A 26,647-nucleotide genomic window follows, 5' to 3' on the forward strand; every position below is an offset into this window, starting at 1 on the left:
GTCGTCGGCCTCTTCTCCCTGCCGCGTTCCCGGAGGAGCCGGAGCCTCAGCCCCTGGAAAGCGACGCCCCCACTGGTTCGTGAGACCTGTTCCTGGGAGTGCGATCAGAGACTCAGGCCGCCGGGCTTGGCTCCAAATTCCCCCCCCCCGCCCCCAAAGCGAGCCTCGGATCCTTGGGCGACGGTGACCCCACTTGACCGCTGTCGCCCCCGCCCCCTCGGGAAGCTCTCATGGTTAAGTCGCCCCTTGTCGCGGCACCGAACACCGATGAGCGTTTTCTCCCTACGGTTTCTCAGACCATGCTTGGGCCCGTCCTTTTTTAAAACCAAAGCGGTTTCTAATAGTTGACCTGCAGTTCGGGGCGTGAGAGTCCTGGCCGCTGAACGTCAGCCGTCTGAAGGTAGGGACCTTGGTCTTTGCGACCGACCTCTTGTGTAGTGGGCCAGGCTTTGTGTCGAGTCAGCGTCTGAACTGTTTGGTCAAAGAACTGTTCTAGAACCACTAACCCAGCGTCTTAAAAACTGTTCTAAAACCACTAACGGAATCTCCTTTCTCCTGCAAAAGGACCCAGTGCTGCCTGAGAAATCCAATCAGGATTAATCCAATCCTGAGAAACTGCATCTGAAAAAAAACCCTGCCTATGTATGTCTGCAATATCCGCTTGGACCCCTCGGGTTATTCGGGGATGGAGAGTCTTCAGCACCGTTAACAGTAATGCCGTCAGTTGAGGAGATGGCTTCTTTGCAAAGAAAAAGGCTGCAGGCAAGGATTCTCAGCTCTGAAGAAGAAGAGAAATTGAAAAGAGATCAAGCTTTGGTGTCCGACTGTAAGCAGCAAAAACTGGAAAAAGAGGCTCAGAAGAACTGGGACCTTTTTTACAAAAGAAATAGTACTAACTTCTTCAAAGGTAGACACTGGACCACCCGAGAGTTTGAGGATCTCAGATCATGTAGAGAATTTGAAGATCAAAAATTGACTATACTTGAAGCTGGCTGTTGGGACTGTTTATTCCCATTTTTGGAAGATCAGAATATCTTTGCTTATGCCTGTGATTTTTTTCCAAGAGCAGTTGAATATGTCAAGCAAAATCCTTTATATGACTCAGAAAGACACAAGGTGTTCCAGTGTGATCTAACTAAAGATGACCTTCTGGAACATGTGCCCCCAGAATCTATGGGTGTTGTCATGTTGATATTTGTACTCTCTGCTGTTCACCCTGATAAGATGCACCTTGTCTTACAAAATATTTACCAGGCATTGAAACCAGGCAAAAGTGTCTTGTTTCATGACTCTGGGCTGTATGATCACACCATGCTTAGGTTTAAAGCTGGCAGCAAACTTGGGGAAAACTTTTATGCTAGACAAGATGGAACAAGATCATATTTTTTTACTGATGAATTCCTGGCTCGGCTCTTTACGGACACAGATTACGAAGCAGTGGTGAATGAGGGCAGCCCGGGTGGCTCAGTGGTTTAGCAACACCTTTGGCCCAGGGCCTGATCCTGGACACCCTGGATCGAGTCCCACATCGGGCTCCCTGCATGGAGCCTGCTTCTCCCTCTGCCTGTGTCTCTGCCTGCCTTTCTCTCTCTCTCTCTCTCATGAATAAATAAAATCTTAAAAAAAAAGAAGTGGTGAATGAGTATGTGTTTTGTGAGACGGTGAACAAAAAAGAAGGCCTGTGTGTGCTAAGGGATTTTCCTTCAGAGCAAATTCCGAAAATGTCCTAAGAACCCAACTCCATGACCATGGGCTGGGCCACAAATCGTGACCTTTCATGAGGTTGACATTTGTGCCTCTGCTTGAAGAGGAAAGTTTAAAGCCACTATTTTGTATATTTTTATATCTCAACTTTTAAAATGAGTATATATAATTTTTATATTAAAAAGTAGCAAGTGAAAAAAAACGATGGCAAATGATAGACTATTGCCAGTAAACGTAACTGAGAAAATATGAATAATATAGCGTTTGTTTTTGTTTTTTAAAGATTTTATTTTTCTCTACACCCAATTTGGGGCTTAAACTTACAACCCTGAGGTCAAGAGTCCCATACTCCACCAACTAAGCCAGCCAGATTTCCCTGAATAACATAGTACTGAGGGAAGTAGGAAGTATAGGGTCAAAGGTGGAGACGTATTTTAAAATAGGAGAGACCTGAGTACAGTTGCAGATTGAGGCAATGCAGCAAAAAGAGAGGGAGAAAATAAAGATACGAGAATATGAGGGGATAAGGTCAGAGAGGAAACAATGTGTTTTCTTGGGAGAAAACAGAAGAGAAACACTGGTGGATGGATGACATCTCATCCCTTAAATATGGAGGAAACATGACACTAAACCAGGCAGATGTAATTAACTGTAAAGATCCTTCTTCTCCTTGGTTAATGTCCAGCCTCTGAAGCTCCCTAGTGCTCTCCTCCTATCCTAGCCTCTTTCTGACTCATTTCCTGCCCCTCCTGCAAAAACTTGCATCCCATAGCCTAACAACTGTGGGTGTAATACCAGTGATTGAAATGCCACAATGAATACCCCTAATTTGGTTAACTTATCTTCAAACAATGAAATAGAGCTCAAAAAATTCAAAGAAACATTCACTGATTTATACTTATATTTTTAATTTGTACTTAAAGTGAAAGCATGAGACCGACTTGAAAAAAATGGAATCCAAGTTCCAAAGTTGCTTTAACAAGTTGAGCTGTGGTTGAGGCTGTTTATTTTTTAAATCCTGGAGCATCAGTCTTAATCTTCTAAAATGTTTGTATTAAGAGTGTTGGTCCAGGTGACCAGGTCTTCCACTTCTTCTTCCCATGACTCACTCTCATTACCACCATCTGGTAAAGCTACACTCTTCCACCTCTCCTTTGTTCTACCAGTCTTCATGACACTATCCATTTCAGTTTGTGTATCAGCAAAAATTTCAACTGTAAGAGGAAATATAAAAGAAATTAACAGACATGGCAGGGAACACAATAAAAAAAGATGCATTCCTGCATTTATACTAGTGCCTAAGATTGTGTAGTGAATGCAAGCAACCTTTACAACTCTCTAAATTGCACATTTTGCAAATATTTTGTCATAAATCATTCTTTCTGTTATGGTCTATCTTTTTATGCTTTGTTAGTTCATTCATTTAACGTGTATTTACTGAGTCCCCACTAAGTGCCAGTAAGCATATGAGGGAAACAGTGTCTGTGAGTGCTTCAGCTGCACAAGAGTGGAATCGTTGGGTCTAAGTGAAAACAGGCTTAGATTTTGACAAAGGAGGGGCAGTTGGCTGAATAGAGAAGGGTAAAGAGGGAAGGTATGAGCAGTCTACACTAAGGACACAGCATCTACTAAGGCACAAAGGTAGAAGAGGACTTGACAGATTTGGAAGTAATCGGAATTGACACATCAGCATTTATGCTGTGCCAGCTGCTGTGCTAAGTAGTCTATTTGGATAATATTATTTAACCTAGATATGATCCTTGTGACAGGCAGGTATTGCTATCCTTATTTTACAGATGAGGAAATTGAGACCAAGCGACCTACAGTAACTTGTCCAAGGACATTTAGCTAATAAGAATTCATCACAGGTTCATCAGATCCCAAATCCCTGTGTTAAACTGGAGAGTTTGGTGGGGTTGGCTAGTTAAACTGAGGCAGGATTAAGGAAGCCTCCTATATCATACAAAGAAGATTCATCTTTTTTCTATAGTCTTGTAAACAGGGAAATAAACTAATTATATTTTAAGGGGAGAATATAGATACCATATCCATATTGCTCAATATTTCTACTCAAAATGGGGAACTTGTTTTCTAGGAATGTTTAACCCTAATTGGTGCTATTTGTTTTGCTACCTCAATGACCTTGTTGCATTTTCCTCCCTTCTGCACAATTACCACCGAATTAATTGCCTACTAAGGGATCCAGGACAAATTCTGTTGTCTCATGCATTCATTTCCCTAATTACCTATCAAATAAACCTTATAATATTCATTGCCTTCTAGTCATGCTATGGACAAGGGTGATGAGTGAATTGTTCTCCTGGTCTCTTTGTTTTGTAGATAGATTTATAGAGAGCTATGAGCTTAGACAATTGCCATTATCCTGGGAGAATCTTGAGGTCTCCAATGATTGAATTTTTAGTTTTCTATTTTAATATTAATTTCTAGCTTTAACTTAAATTTAAATGTAAATTCTGTCTTTCCCTTGAGAAAATCTACTTTATTTTCTATGAACACATCATTGATCAACTAATTCCAGCTCTTTCTAACCATGTGTAGGCTGTTCTGAATTTACATGTTTTTGGGTACAAGAGATGCAGAGCCCAATTCACACCAGTTTAAACAACAGGCAAATGTCTTATCTTACAGAAGAGGAAAGTCAGAGGTAGGGCAGGATTGAATGATCCAGTGACTCAACAATATCATGAAGGACCAGTTCTTTCCACTGCTCTGCTTTCCCATCTTTGGTGGTGTTCTCAACCTTAGAGTCACAGCAAGAGAGCTGCAGCTATTCTAGTATCCACATCAGACATGGCAACATCCAGAGAGAAAAAAAGCAATTTTTCTCTTCAGAGTCTCATTTTTAAGAGTAGGAAAACCTTCTCCTGAAGCCTTTAGCATACTTCCTCTCAGGCAGAATTGTGTCACATACTGCTCCTAAGCTAGTTCCTGGCAAGGGAAATTGGATTACCATGATGGGCTGACACCAGTTGTTGGCCAGGAATAAACGTTGAGAGTCAATCACTTTGACCATTTGCCTTCTAGCTCCTGCTCTGTTAAAAAACAAAACCTAACACACACACACACACACACACACACACACACACACACACAAAACCCTCCTCAGAACAATAAAAAGAAATTCTGGTTTGAGTAGCTGAGCATAATGTAAAACAAATATAAAAATGTTTCCTTATGACACAGAAAAAATATTATTTTGAACTTCCTTCTTTGAAAAAATTTTAAGTATTATAAATCCCTCCAAGAAACGTTGTATATACTGGTTGGAATCAATACAAAGGTGAGAACTCTGTTACTATGTTAACAAAATAACTTATAAAAGCATAAACACTAATTGCCATATAGTTTGTATGCCTTTCTGGGGATGGATCCTGGAAACTCTGCTTATATATATATATTTTTTTTTAACCTGAAAATAATTTAATTGGTAAAGATATTAACATTTGTTCTGACTGATGAGCTCTGATTATTGCCAAATGATTTATTTCCATTCACTTCTGTGTCTGGTTCAGGTAGGAAAACCCTATAGCTAATACAAGAATGAGGAGTTTAATATAGAAAATAGAGATTACACAGGTGTGGGTAGATGTGAGGGAGTGAAGGTCTGGAAGGCTATAGTTGGAGGACTGGAAAAGTAGTCACTACCTACTTTAGCCTGATGTGGGAAAACCAGGATTTCCTGGGGTAGTACAAGGAGCTGTACACATCTCGCCACCCAAAATGGGACAAAAATTAAGAATTGATGGAGATATCTGTGAATCCACCATATCTATAAGTAAGAGTTTGTGGAATTGCATGGAATTTCAGTCTAAGGAAACTATCAATTTCTCAGGAATAAAAACCTCTTCTTTCCTCCCACCTCCTCAATGTCTGGTGAATTTTTCTCAGTAGCAAACTATGGTATGCTAAGCCCCTCTACAAAAGAGGAGCACAGAATTCATTCCTTTTTCAACAGTCATGCCTCCCTTTCATATGCTGTATAAATTCACTATTGCTACATGATAAAGAACCACAAAAAAAAAAAAAAAAAAAGAACCACAAAATCTCAGTGGCATACAACAATAAGCATTTGTTCAGATCACATGTCTGCAGATCTGCCAGAGATTGGCTTATCTGGGCTGGGAATAGCTGGGAAGGTTGTCTGGGGAAGGTCAGCTCTATGGCTCTAATCTTTCTCTGCGACCACACAGGCATGTTCTTGTGACGGTGGCAGAAGTGAAAAAGAGCAAGCCAAATTGCACAAACCCTTCCCAAACTCGGCATACCACACTCACCAATATTCTACTGATCAAAACAAGTCACATGGCAAAATTCAAAGTCAGGGGTCAAGAGAGTACATTTTGCCTGTGGAAATGGAACAGGATAGTGAATATTTATTTAAAAAAAAAAAAGATTTATTGGGACAACTGGGTGGCTCAGTGGTTGACCATCTGCCTTTGGCTCAGGTTGTGATCCCAGGGTCCTGGGATCAAGTCTGCATCAGGCTCCCCATGGGGAGCCTAATTCTCCCTCTGCCTATGTCTCTGCCTCTGTGTCTCTCATGAATAAATAAATAAAACCTTTAAAAATATTTATTTATTTTGGGGAGAGGGTGACAGTGGGGTGAGGAACAGAGGGAGAGAGAGAAACTCAAGGAGATAGGGCTCGATCTCACAACCCTCAGATCATGACCTGAGCTGAAATCAAGAGTCAGATGCTTAACTGACTGAGCCACCCAGGGGCCTCACAGATAGTGAATATTTCTGAACAATAATCTAACTTACCATAACCTCTTACATATAGTTTCTCCTCTTGGCAGTAAGATTAGACACTAAATATAGTTTATTCCCTTTTCAAAGATGACAGGTTCAGCATGGAGATCTAATCAGTTTTTAGACATTCCGTAAAGTGTCTCTCTTCCAGCTCACCTTTCATACTTTGTTCACTCATCAAGGGTTTATTTATCTTCTTCCAGGATCAGAGATGATAAAAGCGTAACAACTCTACTTCATTCTAGTATTCATTCACTCATTCATGAGCACTGAATGGCTACTAGATGAAGTGCTGTGCGGTGGCAGATTGAGAGGTAGGCCTCTTTCCTCAGGAGGTCATTTCCTAAGGAGATTGGCAGTAAAGAGACTTGAACATAGCATGTATGGAGGACAAACTCTAAGGTGGCTCATCATGATCCCCACATTCCAGTGTTCACATCTTTATGTAAACTCCTACATTTTAAGTGTGGATGGCACCTATTATTTATAATCAATAAAATATGGCAGAGGTGATGGAATCTCACTCCTATGATTATGTTACATTACATAAGACTCCATTTTGCCATCAGACTTGCCCTAAAGACTCTCCTTGCTGGCTAGATGAGGTAGGAGGCCATGTTGGAAAAGCCCACATGGCAATAAACTGCAGGCAGCCACTAGGACCTAAAGGAGCTCTTTGGCATACAGCTAGAAAGAAGCTGGGGCCTCAGTCCTAAGGACAGAAGAAAATGAATTCCATTAACATCCTTAGTGAGCTTAGAGGCAACCCTTCCCCATGCAAGCCCCCAGATGACACTGCAGCCCAGCTCACACCTTGATCATAGCTTATGGGATGCCAAGCAGAGGATCCAGCTACACCATACCTGGACTCTGGGCGCACAGAAACTGTGAAACAATAAATTTGTGTTTTTTAAGCTATTAAGTGTGTGGTGATTTGTTACATAGAAATAGAAAACTTAGAGGTTCCTGGGTGGCCCAGTTGGTTGGGTCCCGGGAGTCCTGGGATCAAGACCTGCATCAGGCTCCCCATTCTGTGGGAGCCATGAGATGGCATGACAAAAGTGCACTAATAGCCCACAGGGAAAGTTTCCTTGAGAAGGCAATACCTGAGCTGAATCTCAAAGGATGGATGGGTACAAGAAAGGAAAGGAAGAAAGGGTGTTTCAAGTGGGAATATGAAAAAACACAGCACACTTGTCAAATTTTTTTGAAATGAGGAAGGAAAATAGTCATGAGCCACTAGGTCAGTATTGTGTTTAGGGTGAGAGTGCGAGAGTGTGAAGAGATGTCACTGAAAAGGCAGACAGAGATTAGAGCATTAAGGACTTTGCCATGTCAAAGAGTATAAATTTTATCCCAAACGAAATGGAGAACAAAAGATTTTAGACTCAGAAAAACACAAGCAGATGGGAACTGTAGAAAGAAGTCTGACAAAGCATGAACAGGAATTATTGTAATCATCAACTGAACCAAAAGCTCTCTCCCTCTGGTGCAGATGTGAGCATGTTGGGAGCACAGGGATGGCAGAGGGCAGAGAGTTCATGGAAGAAGCACAGTACAGCTGGAAAAGGCAAGTTTCTTGGAGAATGGAATAGAGAAGATTGAGGCTGATAGGTCAGATAAGGAAATCTGAGTGGTACATCAAAACAAGAAGGAGGAAGAGAAGAAGAATCTGAGCCAGGGAAACGCAAGTCAGAGATAAGGCAACAGGGCTCTTGAAAAACCACTGAATAAAAGGCGGCTGCCTGTGCCTGGCATGCCTATGCTGTTGTGTTTGCAGGACAGGTATCAGGGAAATGCAATAACTAAGACTTCTAGTACTTTCCTGTTTACAAAGAATGTTTACATATATGGAGTCACTTAGTCACAAGAATCCCATGTTAGGGCAGAATATTAGAAACAAGTATTTACTGAGCACTTTCTATGTACTCAATACTGGTGAGGATGCAGAAACTGGTGCCTTTCTCATAACTGCATAGGCCTGGTATCTAAACCCAATGCTTTCCCCTCCATAGCTGATTTCTATTATAGGTTACCAATTCTCTTCTTGCTCAAGAAACCCCCTCAACTTATCCCAAATGGTTGTTTTTTTTTTTTTTAAGCTTTTATTTATTTGAGAGAGACAGAGAGAGCAAGAGAGCACAAGCAGAGAGAGTAGCAGAGGAAGAGGGAGAAGCAGGCTCCCCCTGATGCGAGGTTCGATCCCAGGACCCCAGGATCATGGCCTGAGACAAAGGCAGACACTTAAGGGGCTCAGCCACCCAGGTGCCCTCCAAATATTTTTTAAAACATTTTAAAATGTTTTAAAATTTTTAAAATTTTTAAAACATTTAAACAATTTTTAAAAAGATCACCAAAAACAACTCAACCAACATTAGTTCTTTCTTTTCAGCCATATTGCATATATCTCTGAGTCTACAATGATCTTTAGGGATCAGTTTATTTGGAGTTTTTTTTGTTTTGAATGCTTTTATACACCTTGAAACTTACCCTTAGATTTTCAAATTGTACATTAACTTATTAAAGGGTGGTAAGCTTCAAAATGTAAATAAATGAATTTTTTCAAAGCTTCAATTCCCATGTAAGTAATTTACTGAATTTATTTTGTTAGAAAGAGTTAAAGCAACCTTAAAAGGAGAACACAAGATTAGGTCTCACTGATTTATATTTATCTGAACTTAAAAAGGATTTACATTTATTATTATGACTAATATTCTAGTGCTAAAAACAAAGCAAAACAAATAGGCTGAACTCAATTTACTTGGAGTTGGGCAGAGCTGATTTCTTTCAGTTGGATAATTGGCTTTGGAAAGCCTTCTACTTTCTCTAGCCAGCCCAGCCACAGCAGCAGCATACCTAGAATAAGAAAAAGAAGTCATCTGAACTTCCAAATGAATTCTGGGAAGTGTACATTACTTTTGAGAAAGAGAAGACAAACATATCAAATCAGACAGACAAGCAGAGCAACGGGGTTTGATTGTGCTGACGTTCTGAGTGTTCACTAGTGTGATGGTAAACAGAAATTATTCCAGTATGTTTCCTAGCAGAGTAGTCATTAGAAAAGCAAACAAATGTGGTGTAAGATTAATACCATAAAAGTAATAAAAGCATCAACTGGTAAGGCAAGGCACATTTGTTTCCTAGAGCTGACATAACAAATTTATTCTCTCACAGTCTGGAGGCTGTTTTTTTTTTTTAATTTTTAAAAATCATTTATCTTTTTTTATTATTTAAAGATCTTATTTGAGAGAGAGAGAGAGAGAGAGACAGTGAGAGAGAGAAAGAGAGCATGAGCAGGAGTGAAAGACAGAGGGAGAAGCAGGCTTCCTGTTGAGCCAGGAGCCTGATAGGACCCTGGGATCATGACCTGAGCTGAAGGCAGACACTTAGAAACTAGTGTTAACATTTTCTTCACCTATTGAGATGATCATATGATTCTTCTTTCTTACTCTATTTTACATTGTCCAAATTTTTCAAATATTAAACCAAGGTTACATTCCTGGCATAAACCACACTTGGTCATGTATAATTAATTTATTATATTATTATTACATCTATGTTATTTATTATAATTATATATATGGGATTCAGTTATCTAAGATCTTTGCATCAATGTATATGGGGTATATTTATGTATAATGGATTTTTATTTTCTTTCTTTTTGGTACTGTCTTTGGTTTTGTTATTGAAGTAATGCCGATTTTATTTTGTTTCTTTTTATTAAATTTTTTTAAATTCCCAACTATTTCTTTACTTTAGAGAGAGAGAGAGAGAGAAAGAGAGAGAGAGAGTGAAAGAGAAAGCAAGCATGCAGGGGGCAGGAGCAGAGGGAAAGAGTCTCCTAAGCAAACTGTGCTAAGCACGAAGCCTGATGTGGGGCTCAATCTCATAACCCTGAGATCATGACCTGAGCCGAAACCAAAAGTCGGACACTTAATTGTGCCACCCAGGCGCCCCATTTTTTTTAAATTGGATTATTTGGCTTTTTGGTGTTGAGTTGTACAATCTTTTTTATATATATTTTGGATACTAACCCTTTATTGGATTTGTCATTTGCAAATATCTTCTTCTATTCAGTAGGTTGTCTTTTAGTTTTGTTAGTTGTTTCCTTCCTTTTCAGAAGCTTTTTATTTCCATGTAGTCCCAATATTTTTTTACTTTTATTCCCCTTGCCCCAGGAAACATATCTAGAAAAATGCTATGACCATTCAGAGAAATTATTGTCTGTGATCTCTTCTACAATTTTTATGGCTTCAGGTCTCACATTTAGGTTCTTAATCCATTTGGGCTTATTTTTTTGTATGGTGTAAGAAAGTGATCCAGTTTCATACTTTCGCATGTAGCTGTCCAGTTTTCCCACACCATTTGTTGGAGAGATCGCCTTTTTCCCATTGCATATTCTTGCCACTTTTGTCATAGATTAATTGGCCATATAATTGGGGGTTTATTTCTGGGTTCTTTATTCTGTTCCATTGATCTATGCATCTGTTTTTTTTTAATTTTTAATTTTTAATTTTTAATTTATAATAGTCACACAGAGAGAGAGAGAGAGGCAGAGACATAGGCAGAGGGAGAAGCAGGCTCCATGCACCGGGAGCCCGACGTGGGATTCGATCCCAGGTCTCCAGGATCGTGCCCTGGGCCAAAGGCAGGCGCCAAACCCCTGCGCCACCCAGGGATCCCTATGCATCTGTTTTTATGCCTGTACCATACTGTTTTGATTACTATAGCTTTGTAATATATCTTGAAATCTGGGATTGTGATACCTCCAGTTTGGTTCTTCTTTTTCAAGACTGCTTTGGCTCTTTGGAGTCATTTGTGATTCCATACAAATTTTAGGATTATTTGTTCTAGTTCTGTGAAAAATGCTGCTGGTATTTTGATAGGGATTGCAATAAGGAGTAATGTTGACTTTATAACATGTATTGGGAAGTGCCCTATTTTCAAGAAGAATTTCTATATATTGATATTATGTTTTCTTGAATGCCTAGAAAAATTCCCATGTGGGTTTAGCTTTGTCTTTGTATGAAGGCTTTTAACTATCAACTCAATTTCTTTAGTAGACATAAAATTATTCAAATTTTCCATTTCTTTTTAAGAGAATCTTGGTAAATATTGTCTTTTAAGAAATTTGTTCACTTCATCTATGTAGTTGGATCTATTGGCCTGAAAAATGTATTTCACTTTCATTTTGGAGAGAGATTGTCACTGACTATAGAATTATAGGTCAGTAATTTCTTTCAGGAACTGTCATTATCTTTTGATTGTAAAGTTTCTCACATATAGTTATTGATTGTTCTTATCTTTGGTTACTCTACATGCAGTCTCTGTGTGTATGCGTGTGTGTGTGTGTGTGTGTGTTTATCCATCCTTTGCTGTTTTGTTGTTGTTTTTAAGATTTTATTTATTCATTCATAAGAGACACAGGCAGAGGGATGAGCAGGCTCCAGTCCCGATGTGGGACTCAATCCTGGGACTCCGGGACCAGGCCCTGAGCCAAAGGCAGAGGCCCAACCACTGAGCCACCCAGGCGTCCCTATCCTTTGCTGCTTTGAAGATTTTTCTCTTTATCACTGACTTTCAGTGCTTTGATTACGATGTGCCTTGGTATGGTTTCTTTATATTTACGTCTCTTGGGATTCATTGAGTTTCTTAATTTCTAAGTTTATAGCTTTCATCAAACTTGGAAATTTTTAGGCATAATTATTTCTTCATGTATTTTTTTCCTGTCAGTTCCTTTTTGGGATGCCCAATCACATGTAACTTCTACCACTTGATATTGCCATACAGCTCATTGAGGTTTTCTTTTTTTTCCCCAGTCTCTTTTCTCTCCATGCTTATTTTCAAGAGTTTATATTGCTACATTTTTAGTCTCATGGGTCATTTCTTCTATAATATCTAATTTATTGTTCCCAACAGTGTATATTTACATTTTTAAATTTACTTTATCTGTAGATGTTCCAGTTGCATTTTGCATCTCTTCAATTTCTCTTTATTATAATCATGGGTTTTTTTAGATCCTTGAGTACATTTTATAAGATGAATAATAGTTGTTTTAAATGTAGGTCAGTATCTTACAAATCAGTTTGACATATACAAGGATATTTAAGCTTTCCTATGGGTCTAGAACAGCTTTTACTGGGGGTGCTAATCTAGCCCTATTGCTAAGGCATGACCCCCTTAATTCAATGTCCCCTTGAATTAAGAGGTCTTACATTCCTAACTAGCAAGAATACACACAATTTTCAGCCCTCTGCAACCTCTGTGTGAGCACCAAAACAAGTAAACAAGCAAACACAAAAAATAAAACCAACCAAAAAAAATTGGAATCTTACTCAGAATAAATATGACTTTGGGAAAAAAAAATGTAACTGGGGCACCTTGATGTCTCAGTTGGTTAAGCATCCAACTCTTGATTTCAGCTCAGGTCATGTCAGGGCCATGAGATCAGGCTTTGTCCTAGGTATGGAGCCTGCTTAAAATTCTCTCTTTCACTCTCTCTCTCTAACCCTCCATCCTCCCATAAAATATAACTTGATTTATACCTTTTATCCCTCTCTGATAAATCTTGGTCTTCAAAAAACTACACAAGTATTAACATTTTCCTTTTTATTCACCCATTTGCCTTTATATAACTGAAAATATATGATTTTAAAAATGTTTAGCATCACTAAAGAAATGCAAATTAAATGACTGTAAAGGAAGATGTCATAATTATTAAGTTAAAAAGTAAAAGTATAAATCCAAATCTTTGTTCATCTTAAATTCTTTTTTTTAAAAAAAAGATTTTATTTATTTATTCATGAGAGACAGAGAGAGAGAGGCAGAGACACAGGCAGAGAGAGAAGCAGGCTCCCTGCAGGGAGCCCGATGTAGGACTCGATCCCAGACTCTGGGATCACGCCAAGTCAAAGGCAGATGCTCAACCACTGAGCCACCCAGGTGTCCCGTTTATCTTAAATTCTTAACAATTTTATTGGCACTGTAAGTTGCTACCTGTTACCTAGAGTTGTTGAATATCATAAGCTATTAGATTTTAGTTAGAAATACAGGAGATTCCAGCTGTTTGAGTGGTCCTTGAAGTACTGAGCTCCCTGTGTCTAAGACCATCCAGGCAGATACTAAGTAGTTGCTTGGCAGAAATTAATTAATTAATTAATTAATTAATTAATTAATTATTTTTAGAAATTATTTTTTTAAAGCGATTTTTTTCCTTTGTCTATATTTCTTTTCCATGTCTCTATTTTAAAGGGGATATTTCCAATGCTCATTCTAATGCTAATTCTCTCCTTAACCACAAGATGGCACTCAAGGTTCAGTCTTTGGGGAATAAACTAAAGCCAGCATTCCTCCTTAGAAATGCATTAGGTATATAATTATGCAAATCTATAAAAACAATGTTTAATATCAATAGCCCTGAAAAGACAGCACAAACATACATTAAATTAATGTATTCATCATAAATGTTTTCTATATAACTGGAGAAAAGAAATCAAATAGTAACACACAAAATCAGTAGCTTACATATTATGTAAGTTAAAACACAAACTCAGATACAGAAAGTTAGAAATAATATATATTAACCCCTCAGTTTAAAATACAGTACAACTATGTCCATAGTATTTTTTATAAAAATAGAAGAGTTTTATGAAGGAGAAAGGAGTTAACATTGTTTAATAATAGAATTTGAGATTGACCAAAAAACCCCTTTTTTTCTGCAAAAGGTAGACTTGATTTGTGCTTGCAACTGGGTGGACCATATTTAAACATTACCTGAAAATTTTAAGCATATTTTTAAAAAAGATTTTACTTATTTATTTGACAGAGAGAAAGAGCGCAGCAGGTGGAGTGGCAGGCAAAGGGAGAGGGAGAAGCAGGCTCCCTGCTGAGCAGATAGCTAGATGTGAGACTTGATCTCAGGACCTCAGGATTGTGACCTGAGCCAAAGGCAGACGCTTAACTGGCTGAACCACCCAGGTGCCCCCAAATTTAAGCTTTTAATACACATATGTTAACAGGCAATTAGGAAATAATTTAGTTTTAGTTTTCAAATACAAAATGTGTCTATTAATAACTTCAGGCAAGCTGGTTAATCTCATGTTTCTCTCATTAGTAAACTGTAGGTATTACCTACATCTATGTTTCCAGAATTTCTGTGGAGAACTTAGGGGGTTGACAATCCAGATACAGAGGAAGGCTAGGGATTTTGTCTTGAAGCTGTGTCTGTATAACAAAGAAGGGGTTTGACTTGGCATGCAAGCTGATTTGCTACAGCTTTGCAGGAGGCTGATGGGTACTACTGTGGGGTTACACTTAGAGGCCAACTCTATAGCATGGCCAGTATTACATTAAGGAATAAAAGAATGCCTGGCACATAGGAAGTGCTTCACCATTTGGTTCCTGTTCCTTCTGTACCCCTTATGTGTAGACAAGAGCAATATTCTCCTCTAAAGCTGCAAAGAATGTAAAACTGCAGAACTGATAACTTTTATTTAGATACCTTACTGTCTGACAAAGCCTAGGTTACCTACACAGCTACTTCCATGACCACATAAGCATTCATTAGCCACAGAGTATGACATCAATAGTTTTACTTTTGCAAAAGGGAGAATATTTAAAGGAACAGCTTGCAATGTTCTGATTTTGTATCTCTATTTCTCCAGAGAAAATACATACAAAGTACTGATTAGCCTCTAGATTCATATTCTTTCCGATGTCTTAGTAGAAATAAAGCATTTGCATGAATAGTCAAGAGACAGGCAAGGCAACAGAGGAGGAAAAAAGGCCTCAGAAATGATCAAATGACCACACCAAATGATCAATTCATGAATATTTATGAGGTGCTTATAATGACAATGGGTTCCTATTAATACTAACTAAAAACATGTGTACAACTTAAGAATTTGCATAAATATTCACAAGTCATTTGCATTTCCAGTTTTCAATCATTCTTCTATAACTGTACCCTTAGAATTCTCCAAATAGAATCATTATCTTTCTATTAGAATTGGCCTTAATACAAGTCAGCATCTACATTTAATTTTTCTAAAAGTTAACTGCCTTCACATTTAATTCACCTATTAAGTGGGGAAACGGTAAGTATGCACCATTCAACAAACATGACCAAGTGCCTGCCAGGTACCAGGTATTGTGCTAAGTGCCAAGAATATAAAGCTACAATAATGGCTTGGCCCTAGTCACTCTCCAGATTTCTATACCACAGGTGCTGAAAGAGACAGGAACAGAATGCTATTGAAGGAGAGCAAAACCATTCCTTATAGTGAAATATGAAAGGTATTTTCCCCAATGCAAGGAAAATAATCAGGATCAGTAACAAAGTCTAAGCGGCAGGTGTTTCAGGAACATTCTTGAAAACAGATTTCCACAGTCCTGATATGTTTCTTCTTCTCCAACAAGTGACTGTGCTTTCATAAGAGCACAGTCACTGCCCTATTCTACTCTGCACAACAACAAAAATTTTCTTTGAAGATAGACTTTTTTCCTTGGCACCATTACTATCTATCTGGAATGAGCCCAAAAGACCATGGAATGTCGGGTCTCTCCTCAAGTAGCTTCCTCTTCATTGGTTATGCACCAGCATTCGAGATAATAAAATTTCTTGTTCTGTGTAAAAAAAAAAAAAAAAAGAAGAAGAAGAAGAAGGAGAGCATGGGGAGATGTGGAAACCTTCACAAACATATGTTGGGCTGGATTGTCACACCATCCTTGTGATGCATTTTTTCAGGAAGGAGAAAAGGGAAAAGAACCACATGTATCATGGAACTAAAATAAATGCGGTCATGATACATGGCCTTGCCTATGTTCTAGCCAGAGAAAATTTTACAATTTTAACCCATTTCTGACAGACTATTTTTATTCTCTGAAAAGTTGGGAGGTGTGGGTTTTTATCGCCTCCTCTCCTCAGGAACTAATATTTATTGAATGTCTTTAAGTCAAAACTATCTGCCTACATATCTATGACCTTAAGAGATCAAATGTAAAACAACTTTGCAAGGTAAGTGATGTTATCTCTATTTAATAGATAAGAAAACAAGCTGAGAGTCGGTAAGAATTTCCTAAGATCTGTCTGACCTGAAAGCCTATGCTTTTTCCCCCCTTTGCTACCTCCAAAGAATGGTGTTCTAGCTGAAAATGGAACTAGGGCCACAGTAGGAAAAGCATGAATAACAGTGGACCTTGTGAGTACTTACTATGCACCAGATAGTTTGGAGAATTTTACTTGTATTCATGTATCAATCCTCACAAACTCCTTGAGGGGTAGGTACAGTTATTACTGCCATTTAACAGACAAGGAAACTGAGGCACAAAGAAATCTGATAACTTGCCCTGAGTTGGTCAAGGAGTTGGTAACTGACAGACCCAGGACTGAAATTCAGACAGTCTGGCTCCCATGTCCCCGTGCTTAAGGACTCCACATTCCACCTTTTCATTCAGACCAAAGCCTAATGCTAGACCACCAGCAAAGACCCTGCTGGGAAAGATATCCCAGGCAGAAGGCACAAAGTGGTGAAGAGATCTTATGTCCTGAAATAATAGTGAGAAAAAAGAACCTAGTGTGGCTTAAGAATGGAGTCTTGATTGATGAGGAGATGGGGTGGGGGACACTAGGAGGAGGGTATGAAGCAGGAAAGATAGGTCTTTTTCCTTAATACTATGCAGATGAAAGGCTGTTAATTTGCATTTTCTTTTTTTTTTTTTTAACAGGAAATTTCAGTGCAAAATAAGCATTTTCAATATTAAAACAGAGATATGCATAATGGTATTATGTTACATGTATGTTTACACCAATTACTCACTTATAAAAATGCCCAAACATTTTCTATTTGAGTCTCTATGAATTGACCACTTTATTATATTGTATTTTGGCAGAACATAAGACTCCTAATAATTACTTGAAAAAGAGGCTAATTCACCATACTTTAGATTTTTGCAACATATTGTTACATATTTATGCCACAACAAAATTATTCAGCTAAATGTAATATCTTTAAAAAAAACTTTAGTGAAAAAAAAACTTCAGTGTTTTTAAACAACTCCAAAATTTAAAAGAAGCAAGTATCATTTGATCTAAATATATTCTCATCAACCACCAGATGGCATGAGGTGTGAGAGTTTTATTCTGACAGGGTCAGCCATGCACATGATAATTTGACCTGTAACTTCAAATAATGTATTTGGAAAAATGTTCTAGCACTCAAACAGCTCACAATTATTTCAGCCATATGTAGAAGTGGATGGATAAGTTGAAAATGACATGGCCCTACTATTTCTAAATTTGAGGTTCTGTGGGATGCTGGCATTACATAATGAATCAATGATCAAACAAATAAAACAAAGCAGTTCTGTTAAAGGAAATAAAAAAGGAAGTCATGTCAAAGCAAAATTAACCTTATATTCTAAGTAGCTTTAACTCTAAACAAAAATTGAAACATGGCTTTAAGAAAAAAACATGCTTGTACTCCTTCAAATTCTGCTTTAAAAAACTTTTCTACTGCTTGTAATTTATTCTGAAAGCAGAAAAGTATTGAATGCAAAAGCTTTTCTCCACTTTGGCTTGAAGGGAAATTGTCACAGAAGTCAACTAAAAAAAGAATATCCAACTGAAAAACCCAATCTGAATTATGATGTTAACAGTAGGAGAGTACATTTTTTTTAAGAACTTCAATTTCTATACAAATTCAAAATACAGCACATGGGTGGCTCAGTGGTTGAGCATCTACCTTTGGCTCAGGGAATGATCCCAGAGTACCAGGATCGAGTCCCACACGGGGCTCCCTGAGGAGCCTGCTTCTCCCTCTGCCTATGTCTCTGCCTCTCTCTGTGTCTCTCATGAATAAATAAAATCTTTTTAAAAATACAGCTCATTATTTTTATTACTCCCGTATTTCTATCTAGAAATAACCACATTGCTAACAAGCCAAAGAGCTAAAAACTGAGATAAATGACCTCAGGTAAATGCCAAAAAAGAGAAGGATCTTTAATTCCTCTTACATTGTGTAGAACATTTACCAAGTACCTTGAAATAAGCACACTGGAATAAGTACTATAGCCTCACCAACATCACAGAGCTGGGATGTAATCTTTGCTTTAACATGATGAAAAAGAAAAACTGCCTTTAGGACTCAAGTGACCAAAGATGAGATTAAGATTCCTTCGTTAATGTGGTCCCAATAGTCAATAATTTCTGAATATATTGCAGTTTTATATTTTACTACATACTTTTTTGTTAGATGAAATAATTTGGTTCCTGAGTGAAAAATCTGTGGAAAAAGATATTTGGAACTATGAAAAGGATGAAACACTAGCTAGTGATAGTTCTATTTTGAGGGTTGTATTTTGAGTTTTTTCCTATTTTTAAAAAGATTTTATTTGTTTGAGAGAGAGTGCACACATATGTGCAAGTATGAGGGGTAGCGGGAGACAGAGAATCTCAAGCAAACTCCCCGCTGACTGAGCGTGGAGCCCCAGGTGGGCCTCCATCCCACAACCCCGACATCATGACCTGATCTGAAATCAAGACTCAGCCGCTTAACCAACTGAGCCATCAAGGTGCCCCCTTCCTATTTCTAAGTCATATTTTGACAAGGATAATGGGAATGGGAGTAAAAGAATTAATGTGGAGGATACCGTGAGAGTCCTTCACTGGGTCTCATGATCATCTCTATTTTTGGCAGTCAACAGGTGAAAATTAATAAAGGGAACCCTCCCAAAACGGAGTTGGGGCCAGAAGGAGGAGCTCTACTACCTAGCATCAATTCCAAGAACTGTCCATTATGGACTCCAACAGAAGAATCATCAACAGGAAAGAATTCTCAATCACAGATACCAACGGGAAAGATGCCCATTGCATTTCCTATAAGAAATGGACTACTCCAGTAACTCAGCCAATGACAAACGGGCATCATTCCAAACATTTGCTTTTCTCCAATGGACTTCCTTTCAAAACAACTCTTCCCAACTTCCTCCTTTTCTATAAAGTGTCATTCTTCTTCCTACATTTCTTGGACTTGCCCTGGAGTTTTGACCTAGTTTGTAAATCCCAAATTGCAATTCTCTGCTACTCCTGAATAAATCCCTTTTTTGCTGGTCAAATAATCGACATTTCTAAGATTAACAGTAGCAAAAGATGTTTCCCATCTGGGTTCATAGGAAAGGAAAAAATGATACCTTCTCATTATTGTTCTTATGTTTAGAAAAGGGCAACCATTATTATTTCCAAAGATTTCTTCTGATGAGTCAGACAGTAGAAAGTAGAATGCAAATTACTTACTTTAAATTCCATTCTTTAGTATGTTTTAATTCAACTTTCTTCTGTTTATAATACTCTCCAATAAAATTTGGGTCTTCAAGCACTGAAATTAGAGTTTTGAAAAAGGAGTTGTGTATGCATTTTTTAATAATAGTTCTAAGTTTAAAATAACTTACTTTTCATTAAGTTGATATATGGCAATGATGTACACTATATCATTCAAGCCATACTACAATGTTCAGTCACTTAACAAATTTCTTCCTTTGACTTGAACTTTGAAACAATTAGACTTTTCTTCAGTTTTCATTATAATCACACTTGCTTATATATCATTTGTAGTAATGAAGGTGTTAAAATAACTCATACAAAAACTAAAGATCCCACAGTTTATCAATATTCTAGTTCAGCACTATGAGTGAAGACATAAAATCTTGGAGTTGGAAATGATACGGTGTGTCTTGATCTTTCACAAAGCATGAGTCGTCAACAGATGATCATCCAATCCAGCCTCCGAATGAATCCCTTGCCAACGACAGAAAACTCCCCTCTATTGTTGGGAAATTGCCTATTGCCATTGCCGGACAGTAAGGTCACAGTGTTTCTCAATCTGAGTGCTGAGTTTCCACTGGTCTCAGTTCTGAGCTCTGGAGCGATACTAGCTAAGGTATCCTTTTCCCATGGGAGAAAGCCCTTCTAATATTTCACGATGGCTCTCAGAGCCACCTCAGTTCTGTCAGCTCCAACCAAGGACATGGTTTCTGGAGACCTAACCATCCTCATCATCCCGGTGGTGAACTTTGTTAATGTTCCTATGAAAGTTTACATACAGAACTGGCTCAGGATCTTGATTTCTTTTGAATAGCAAAGATGTAAATGGGTTACTGTCTCCCTTGACCTGTGTGCTACACTTCTATCAATTCAGCTCAGATCTGCTATATTATTTCCTGGAAATCACATTACACTACTGGCACATATGTTTGTGGTTAATTATATGCCTTATGTCTTCAATCACATTAACATAAAATTTATTGAAAGCCAGATCATACACACACACACACACACACACACACACACACACACTTTATCTATCTATCCATCCATCCATTTCCCTGTTTCTTGTAATTGTCCTGGGTTTATAGTCTTGCACTATTTAACCAACTAGATGCTCTCCACCAGTCTTACCTACCTTTTTCTGCAGCTTCCTTCTAAACAATGATTGATTAACCTCTGCTAGCTTGATGAAATATGTCATTGATAGAAACATTTAAACTGAATAGTTCTCATTTTTGCCTATTAATATTACATAATTTTCATCAGTTCTTGTCTTTAGTTTTTTTCTTCCTTCAAACACACACAAATACACATATACATATTTTTAAAAAAGATTTTCTTTATTTTATTTGATAGACTGAGCACAAGAGAGCACAAGCAGAGGGAGGGACAGAGAGAGAGAAGCAGACTCTGCTGAGCAGGGAGCCTGATGTGGGGCTTGCTCTTAGGACTCCAGGATCATGACCTGAGCTGAAAGCAGACGCTTAATCAAATGAGCCATCCAAGCACCCCTATATATATATTCTTATGGCCTTTAGTAATATTTTTGTTGGTATTTAGACTTATACTCCTCCTTTCCTTATTAAGGAAGCAAATCTGGGCTCCCTAGGGTTCTTAGTGAGGTCTCATTATTTCCTTTAGATGATTATAAAACTAATATTAACAAGAGTTCTTCCTACACATTGGGCATTTGTAAAGTAGGAAAGCAGTGGTTACCATTACAATATACACTTCACAGATGAACAAACAAAATTTGAGTAATGTCTTCTCATTGAGCCTCTTCATTATCACTTAGACGAATTTAAATGTGAGGTTTGTATTCAAAGATAATTCATATATTTTCTTAATTTTTTTGAAATTACCTTCCCTATATTTTCTATTTGAATATGTACATTAGTCTCTTCCTTATATATTATGAAGCCCCATATGTTATGGTCATCCTTCCTGAATATTTCCATTAATATTTTATCACTGACTCATTTTCTTCATTGCTTTCTCTAAGAGTTGGAAAATGCCACAGTATTTGTACAAACTTTATTTTAATGCTTTCTATTTTATCCCTGTTTTTTCATTCACCTATTCTGCCATTTGATCATAAACTTAAAACACTTATTATAATACATATGTTATCTCCAACACACAGCTCATTGTTTAGACATGGAAAATGCTCAATGAGTGATGGTGACAGGAGGGAAATAATGCAGGGCACCGGGCACATGAGGGGAAGCAGGAGGAAAGGATCAGTGAAATTTTGTCCAAAGTTTTTGAAGCTGAAATTCCCCATCATGACCATATCTTATCTTTGTGGCAGTTTTGTATCTGTGATGGAAAATCATCTTCTACTGGTTTTGTAACCCACTTCTTTCTTTCCCTTCCTTCTAAGGATAACTGTGCATCACCTTTATTTTGTTTTTTCCATGACACATCTCTTATCCAACATCAGTATAGGTTGATTTCAATTTTGTTTTCCACTCCTGGGACTGTCACACCCAAAGAAATATAATAGCATCAACTTGCCTTAGCATGTTTTATTTTCACACATATGATCTCATACTAATCACAGAGCAACTTAACATAGAGTGCTTCTGTCAGTGAAAAGAAATGAAAAATAAGGCACAAAGAGTTAAATGACTAACATAAATTCACTTAACTGTATGTGGCAAAACCAGTTCAGAGCTCTGGAGTCCCCAACTTCCAATAGCATGCTCTTCTCACTGCAGCCTTTCCAACCTTGGCTGCACATTGTAATCACCTGGGGAGCTTTAAAAACTACTACTGCTAGGTCCTGCTCCCAGAGATCCTGATGTAATTAATCTGAGGGTGTGCCTTTTACATGGGAATTTTTACAAGTTCCTCTTGTGGTTCTAATGAGCAGTCAAGACTGAGAACCACTGCATTAGAATGAGATGCTGCTGCCTCTTCCATCTAAATGCATCCTAGGGATACTTGCCCTTATTTCCCACTCAAAGACTCAAAGAATGGAAGTCTTTTAGGCAAAAGCAAGCATCCCCATGATGCTCTGGGGTGTCTAGTCTGTCTGATGACAGCAAACAAACACCAGAAAGCCTCCTCTCAGTATTACAGGGTACACTGGTCTGAAGGAATTCTTTTCCTTTAACATAAACATTTCCTTATGGGGATCATATTCTGTCATTAAGGTGCTGTTGCCCACAACCATATGTATTGGTTTGTTCTCTGCCAAACTTTTATTTGCCATTCTATACTGATGGACAGAGAACAGTGGATTATCAGTACAAGTTCCCATATGATTGCCTATGATTATAAACTAATAATTATAATTATTGAAAAATGTACTGTATATACTTCAGAGTTTAATTTAGATCTCAGGCTCTATAGAGATGGCATTTTGATACCACATTATGGAGGCAGGATAGCATGATAAAAAGAGCAACAGATGTGAGTCAGAGTTGCTGGTTCAAGTCCTAGAGCCATAGTCTACTTGTACTAATTAATAACAGCCACCTTCATTGAGCACTCACTATGTGCTAGGCACTACTATAAATGCTTCAATGCTATAAGGTATGTGCTGTAATTATTCTCATTTTATAGACACGGAACTGACACAGAGAGATTGAAAAGAAAACTCACCTAAAGTCACACAGCTAGTAAGTAGCAGAGCTGGGATTAAGTCTCAGCAATTTACACTTTTTACCAGTATATAATATTCCCTCCTACCTGTGTGACCTTAGGTCCATTACTTAGCTTCTCTTGGTCTTCGTTTTCTCATCTGTAAAACAGAGTAATAATAATAATGCCTGGTTCAGAGGCTTGATATACTACTATGCATGACATATATTAGGCATTCAATAAATATTGGTTGACAAAGACTGGGATGATTAAGAAACACAAGAATATACTCTGTAATCCATACTGTACATGAATAAACTTACTATTATTATGGCACACGTAACTATGGGTAGATTCGTAGCACAAAGATATGGAAAAGAGTTAATACCCCAAATCAAAATATAACCACTCATCAATATTCATAAAAAAGTTTTTAAAAATATGCACAAGAGTTTCATAATCTTTGCAGCAATAAGAATATAACTGTAGAGGGGCAGTTGGGTGGCTCAGTCAGTTAAGTGTTGGACTCTTGATTTTGGATCAGGTCATGATCTCAGGATTGTGAGATGGAGCTCCACGTCAGGCTCTGTGCTGGCCAAGGAGCCTGCTTAAGATCCTCCCTCCCCATGCTTCTCCTTCTCTAAAAAACAAACTAAAATTTTAAAAAAGAATGTAACTGTAGAAACTGAAGTTATTAGAAGTTTCCCTTTTATTTCTCAGTAGCTGAAGAATCATTCTATAATCTCAAAGCTTCATCTTTATTATTGCCAGGAAATTAGGCTGTTAAAAAATAGTACTGGATCTCATCCAGCTGAATTATCCAAAGACAAAATGGCCAGCAGCACATGTAAGGTTTAAATTTAATTTTTAAAAATTAAGTGCTGGTTATTATTGAAGGAAAGCTCCTGAAACATTCTTTTAACAAATCCCTTGGGGGAGAACAGGCAGGGTGATTGTGAAATCTTGCATCAAGGGCTAGAATCAGTCTCAGAAATTCTTCTGGGCTAGAGGCAGCCACTAAAACTATTGGCTTCACAAAAAGGGATGAATTACATACTAACGGCATGGACATGAGAACCAAATTAAACATTTTGGTGTCAATTCTTTTGAAGAAGAAACTATAGTCAGTGGTACTTCATGATTTCCTTCCATTTTTAATTATTCTTTATTGCAAGACAATCATTTCCAAATTCCCCAAAGTTCTGGCAGGTGCTTTTCTTTTCTTTTTTTTCTTAGCAGTTTGGAGTTTCCAAGTACTTCTATATAGTTGCATGTTATTCCATAAGGCACCATTCTATGCCAGTTGGTTTGTTTTATGGTTAAAGGAGCTGGATGCTGAATCTTTCCCTAAAGCGTGCCAACTGTCTCTGGATACCTTGTTTGTTAAGGGTTCCTGTCTTCTGGATCCCATCTGAGTTCCTCAGTGCCTCCACATACAAGGTGTTCAAGTTGTGTTTGCTGGGTTGACTAGTGAGCACCAACCACAAATCTTTTTTTTTTTTTTTCACAAATCTTTCAAATGAAGTAAATATTCACATACTCTGGCATCGAAAGTAATAAAATTATTTATACTGGTAGAGTTGCCAAAGATTGTGTTTCTTTAAGCACCATAATTATTTTTCCCAACTACTACTAATCTATAATTAGTGAGGAAGGTAATGTGTGATAATAAAATAATAACATCCTGAAAGAACATGTAATTTCTTAGAAATAACTGATCTAATTTATTTTTTAATATTTGTTAAACTTAGTATTACTTTTTGCTCTAATTTGTGCCGTAAAATTACAAACTTTTTTGGTAATATTTTGTTCTGTTGAAACCAAATATGAGATTACCACAATGATGAGATGAAATTCAATGAGACTAGGTGGAGTGGAGAGGGGAAACATTCCTAATGTTGTAGGAGATAAAGTAAACGAAGATTAATCTGGAAAGTAAAGAGCTCTAGGAAACATATGATTTTGGTTTAGGCAAGTAAATGTAATAGTGGTGAGCTACCACTAAGGGAGGCAATAAGGGGGAGAGGATAGTTTGGGGTCAAGATAACAAATTCATTTTGGGACATCTTGAGTAGGAGACGCCTATTACCCATGTTGGTGGTTATCCAATGCATAGTAGTAAATATGCATGCAGAATTCAGAGGAGAGACTGACTAGAGATGAGGCTTTGGGGATTATTGACAGATAGGCATAGTGAACAAGGAAGACAAAGGCTAAAAAGTTATCACTGAGCCTGGGAATTAGGAAGTCATGGGTAACTTTAGCAAGCGCCATTTCAGCAGGATAGCAGAGAAGCAGGCTGGATAACCTATTTGGATCTAAATAACAAAACAGCACACTCTATAAGTTTTGATTAAATGGGACTAGAAAGTTGTCTAGTTCTCCCCTTCTGTCTTTTTAGCTCCTAATGTATGATGGCAACAGGTGATTTTCCTGAGACTGATATAATTGAAAGCCATAGGTTCATATGTTTTCATGCTGTCTTTCTACTTAATACTTTCTCTGGCTTTGAAGATAATTGTTTTTAGAATAAAAAATGCTCCTCTAGCTATGAAGATTCCACTTTTGGGGGTGGAGTAAAGTAAACCTCATAAGCTTGAGAACTTCATCTTTTATCCCTCTAATTGTCTATATTTCCTTCTGGCTTTTAATGAGACTTTAGCCCAGGGCTCTATACAAAAGAGGAACTAAATTAATAGTTGTTGAATGATTTGTATATAAAGGTAACAGAGAAGTTTATCACCTTCAGATTACAAATATATGTCAATTAGTCTTTGAAAGCAAGACAAGTTCAGAGTAATTAAGAGATTAATATATACTGAAAGGACAGAAGATAAGGCTAGATCACCTTACATGAACTTCTATAATATTCTGTGGCTTTTGATGTGGCTATTCCAGACCATGTCTTGTAGTAATCATTAAATGAGACTGCTTTAATTGATCTGAAAATATACATTAAAATCAGATAATGAGTATTTGCAAGTTTCTTTTTTAAAATTATTTTATCAGAGTAGACTGTTTCAGATAACAATACCCGGCCATAAGACATTACACTGATTTGCAATTTTTAACAAATGATCTAATATATCAATTTCTCCACTAATACATACAAATCACAAAAAGGGAAAACTATCTAAAACATATTTCAAAAATAAATGCAAAAAGTGTACACTCGTGTGTACATTTTTTAAAAGATTTTATTTATTTATTCATGAAAGACAGAGAGAGAGAGAGAGAGAGGCAGAAACATAGGCAGAGGGAG

The 26,647-nt window shown here is 37.6% G+C and overlaps 2 protein-coding genes across 21 annotated transcripts in view; one reads left to right on the forward strand and one right to left on the reverse strand.

The window, feature by feature from the left end:
- Positions 1–1,595, forward strand: LOC112647165 (tRNA N(3)-methylcytidine methyltransferase METTL6-like). The gene is made up of 2 exons (XM_025427973.2): positions 1–400; positions 565–1,595. The coding sequence occupies exon 2, from the start codon at positions 715–717 to the stop codon at positions 1,474–1,476; it is 762 nt and encodes a 253-aa protein (XP_025283758.2). The 5' UTR covers positions 1–400; positions 565–714; the 3' UTR covers positions 1,477–1,595.
- A 997-nt stretch (positions 1,596–2,592) lies between these two features.
- UBE2U (ubiquitin conjugating enzyme E2 U) overlaps positions 2,593–26,647 on the reverse strand; it is a 50,309-nt gene continuing 26,254 nt past the window's right edge. For 11 of the 20 annotated variants that reach the window (XM_025427946.3, XM_025427945.3, XM_025427936.3 and 8 more), the window contains 5 exons: positions 26,239–26,327; positions 19,768–19,849; positions 9,238–9,332; positions 7,290–7,361; positions 2,593–2,918 (listed from right to left, as the gene is read on the reverse strand). In XM_025427946.3, coding sequence (XP_025283731.1) covers positions 2,737–2,918; positions 7,290–7,361; positions 9,238–9,332; positions 19,768–19,849; positions 26,239–26,327 — 520 coding nt within the window. In that variant the 3' untranslated portion in view covers positions 2,593–2,736. Of the gene's footprint in view, positions 2,919–5,999; positions 6,070–7,289; positions 7,362–9,237; positions 9,333–18,716; positions 18,758–19,767; positions 19,850–26,238; positions 26,328–26,647 lie in introns of all 20 variants that reach the window. The other 9 variants (XM_025427942.3, XM_025427951.3, XM_025427934.3 and 6 more) reach the window with 7 other exon arrangements.

Source organism: Canis lupus, chromosome 5, assembly GCF_003254725.2.
Source record: "Canis lupus dingo isolate Sandy chromosome 5, ASM325472v2, whole genome shotgun sequence".
In the NCBI taxonomy this organism is placed as follows: Eukaryota; Metazoa; Chordata; class Mammalia; order Carnivora; family Canidae; genus Canis; species Canis lupus.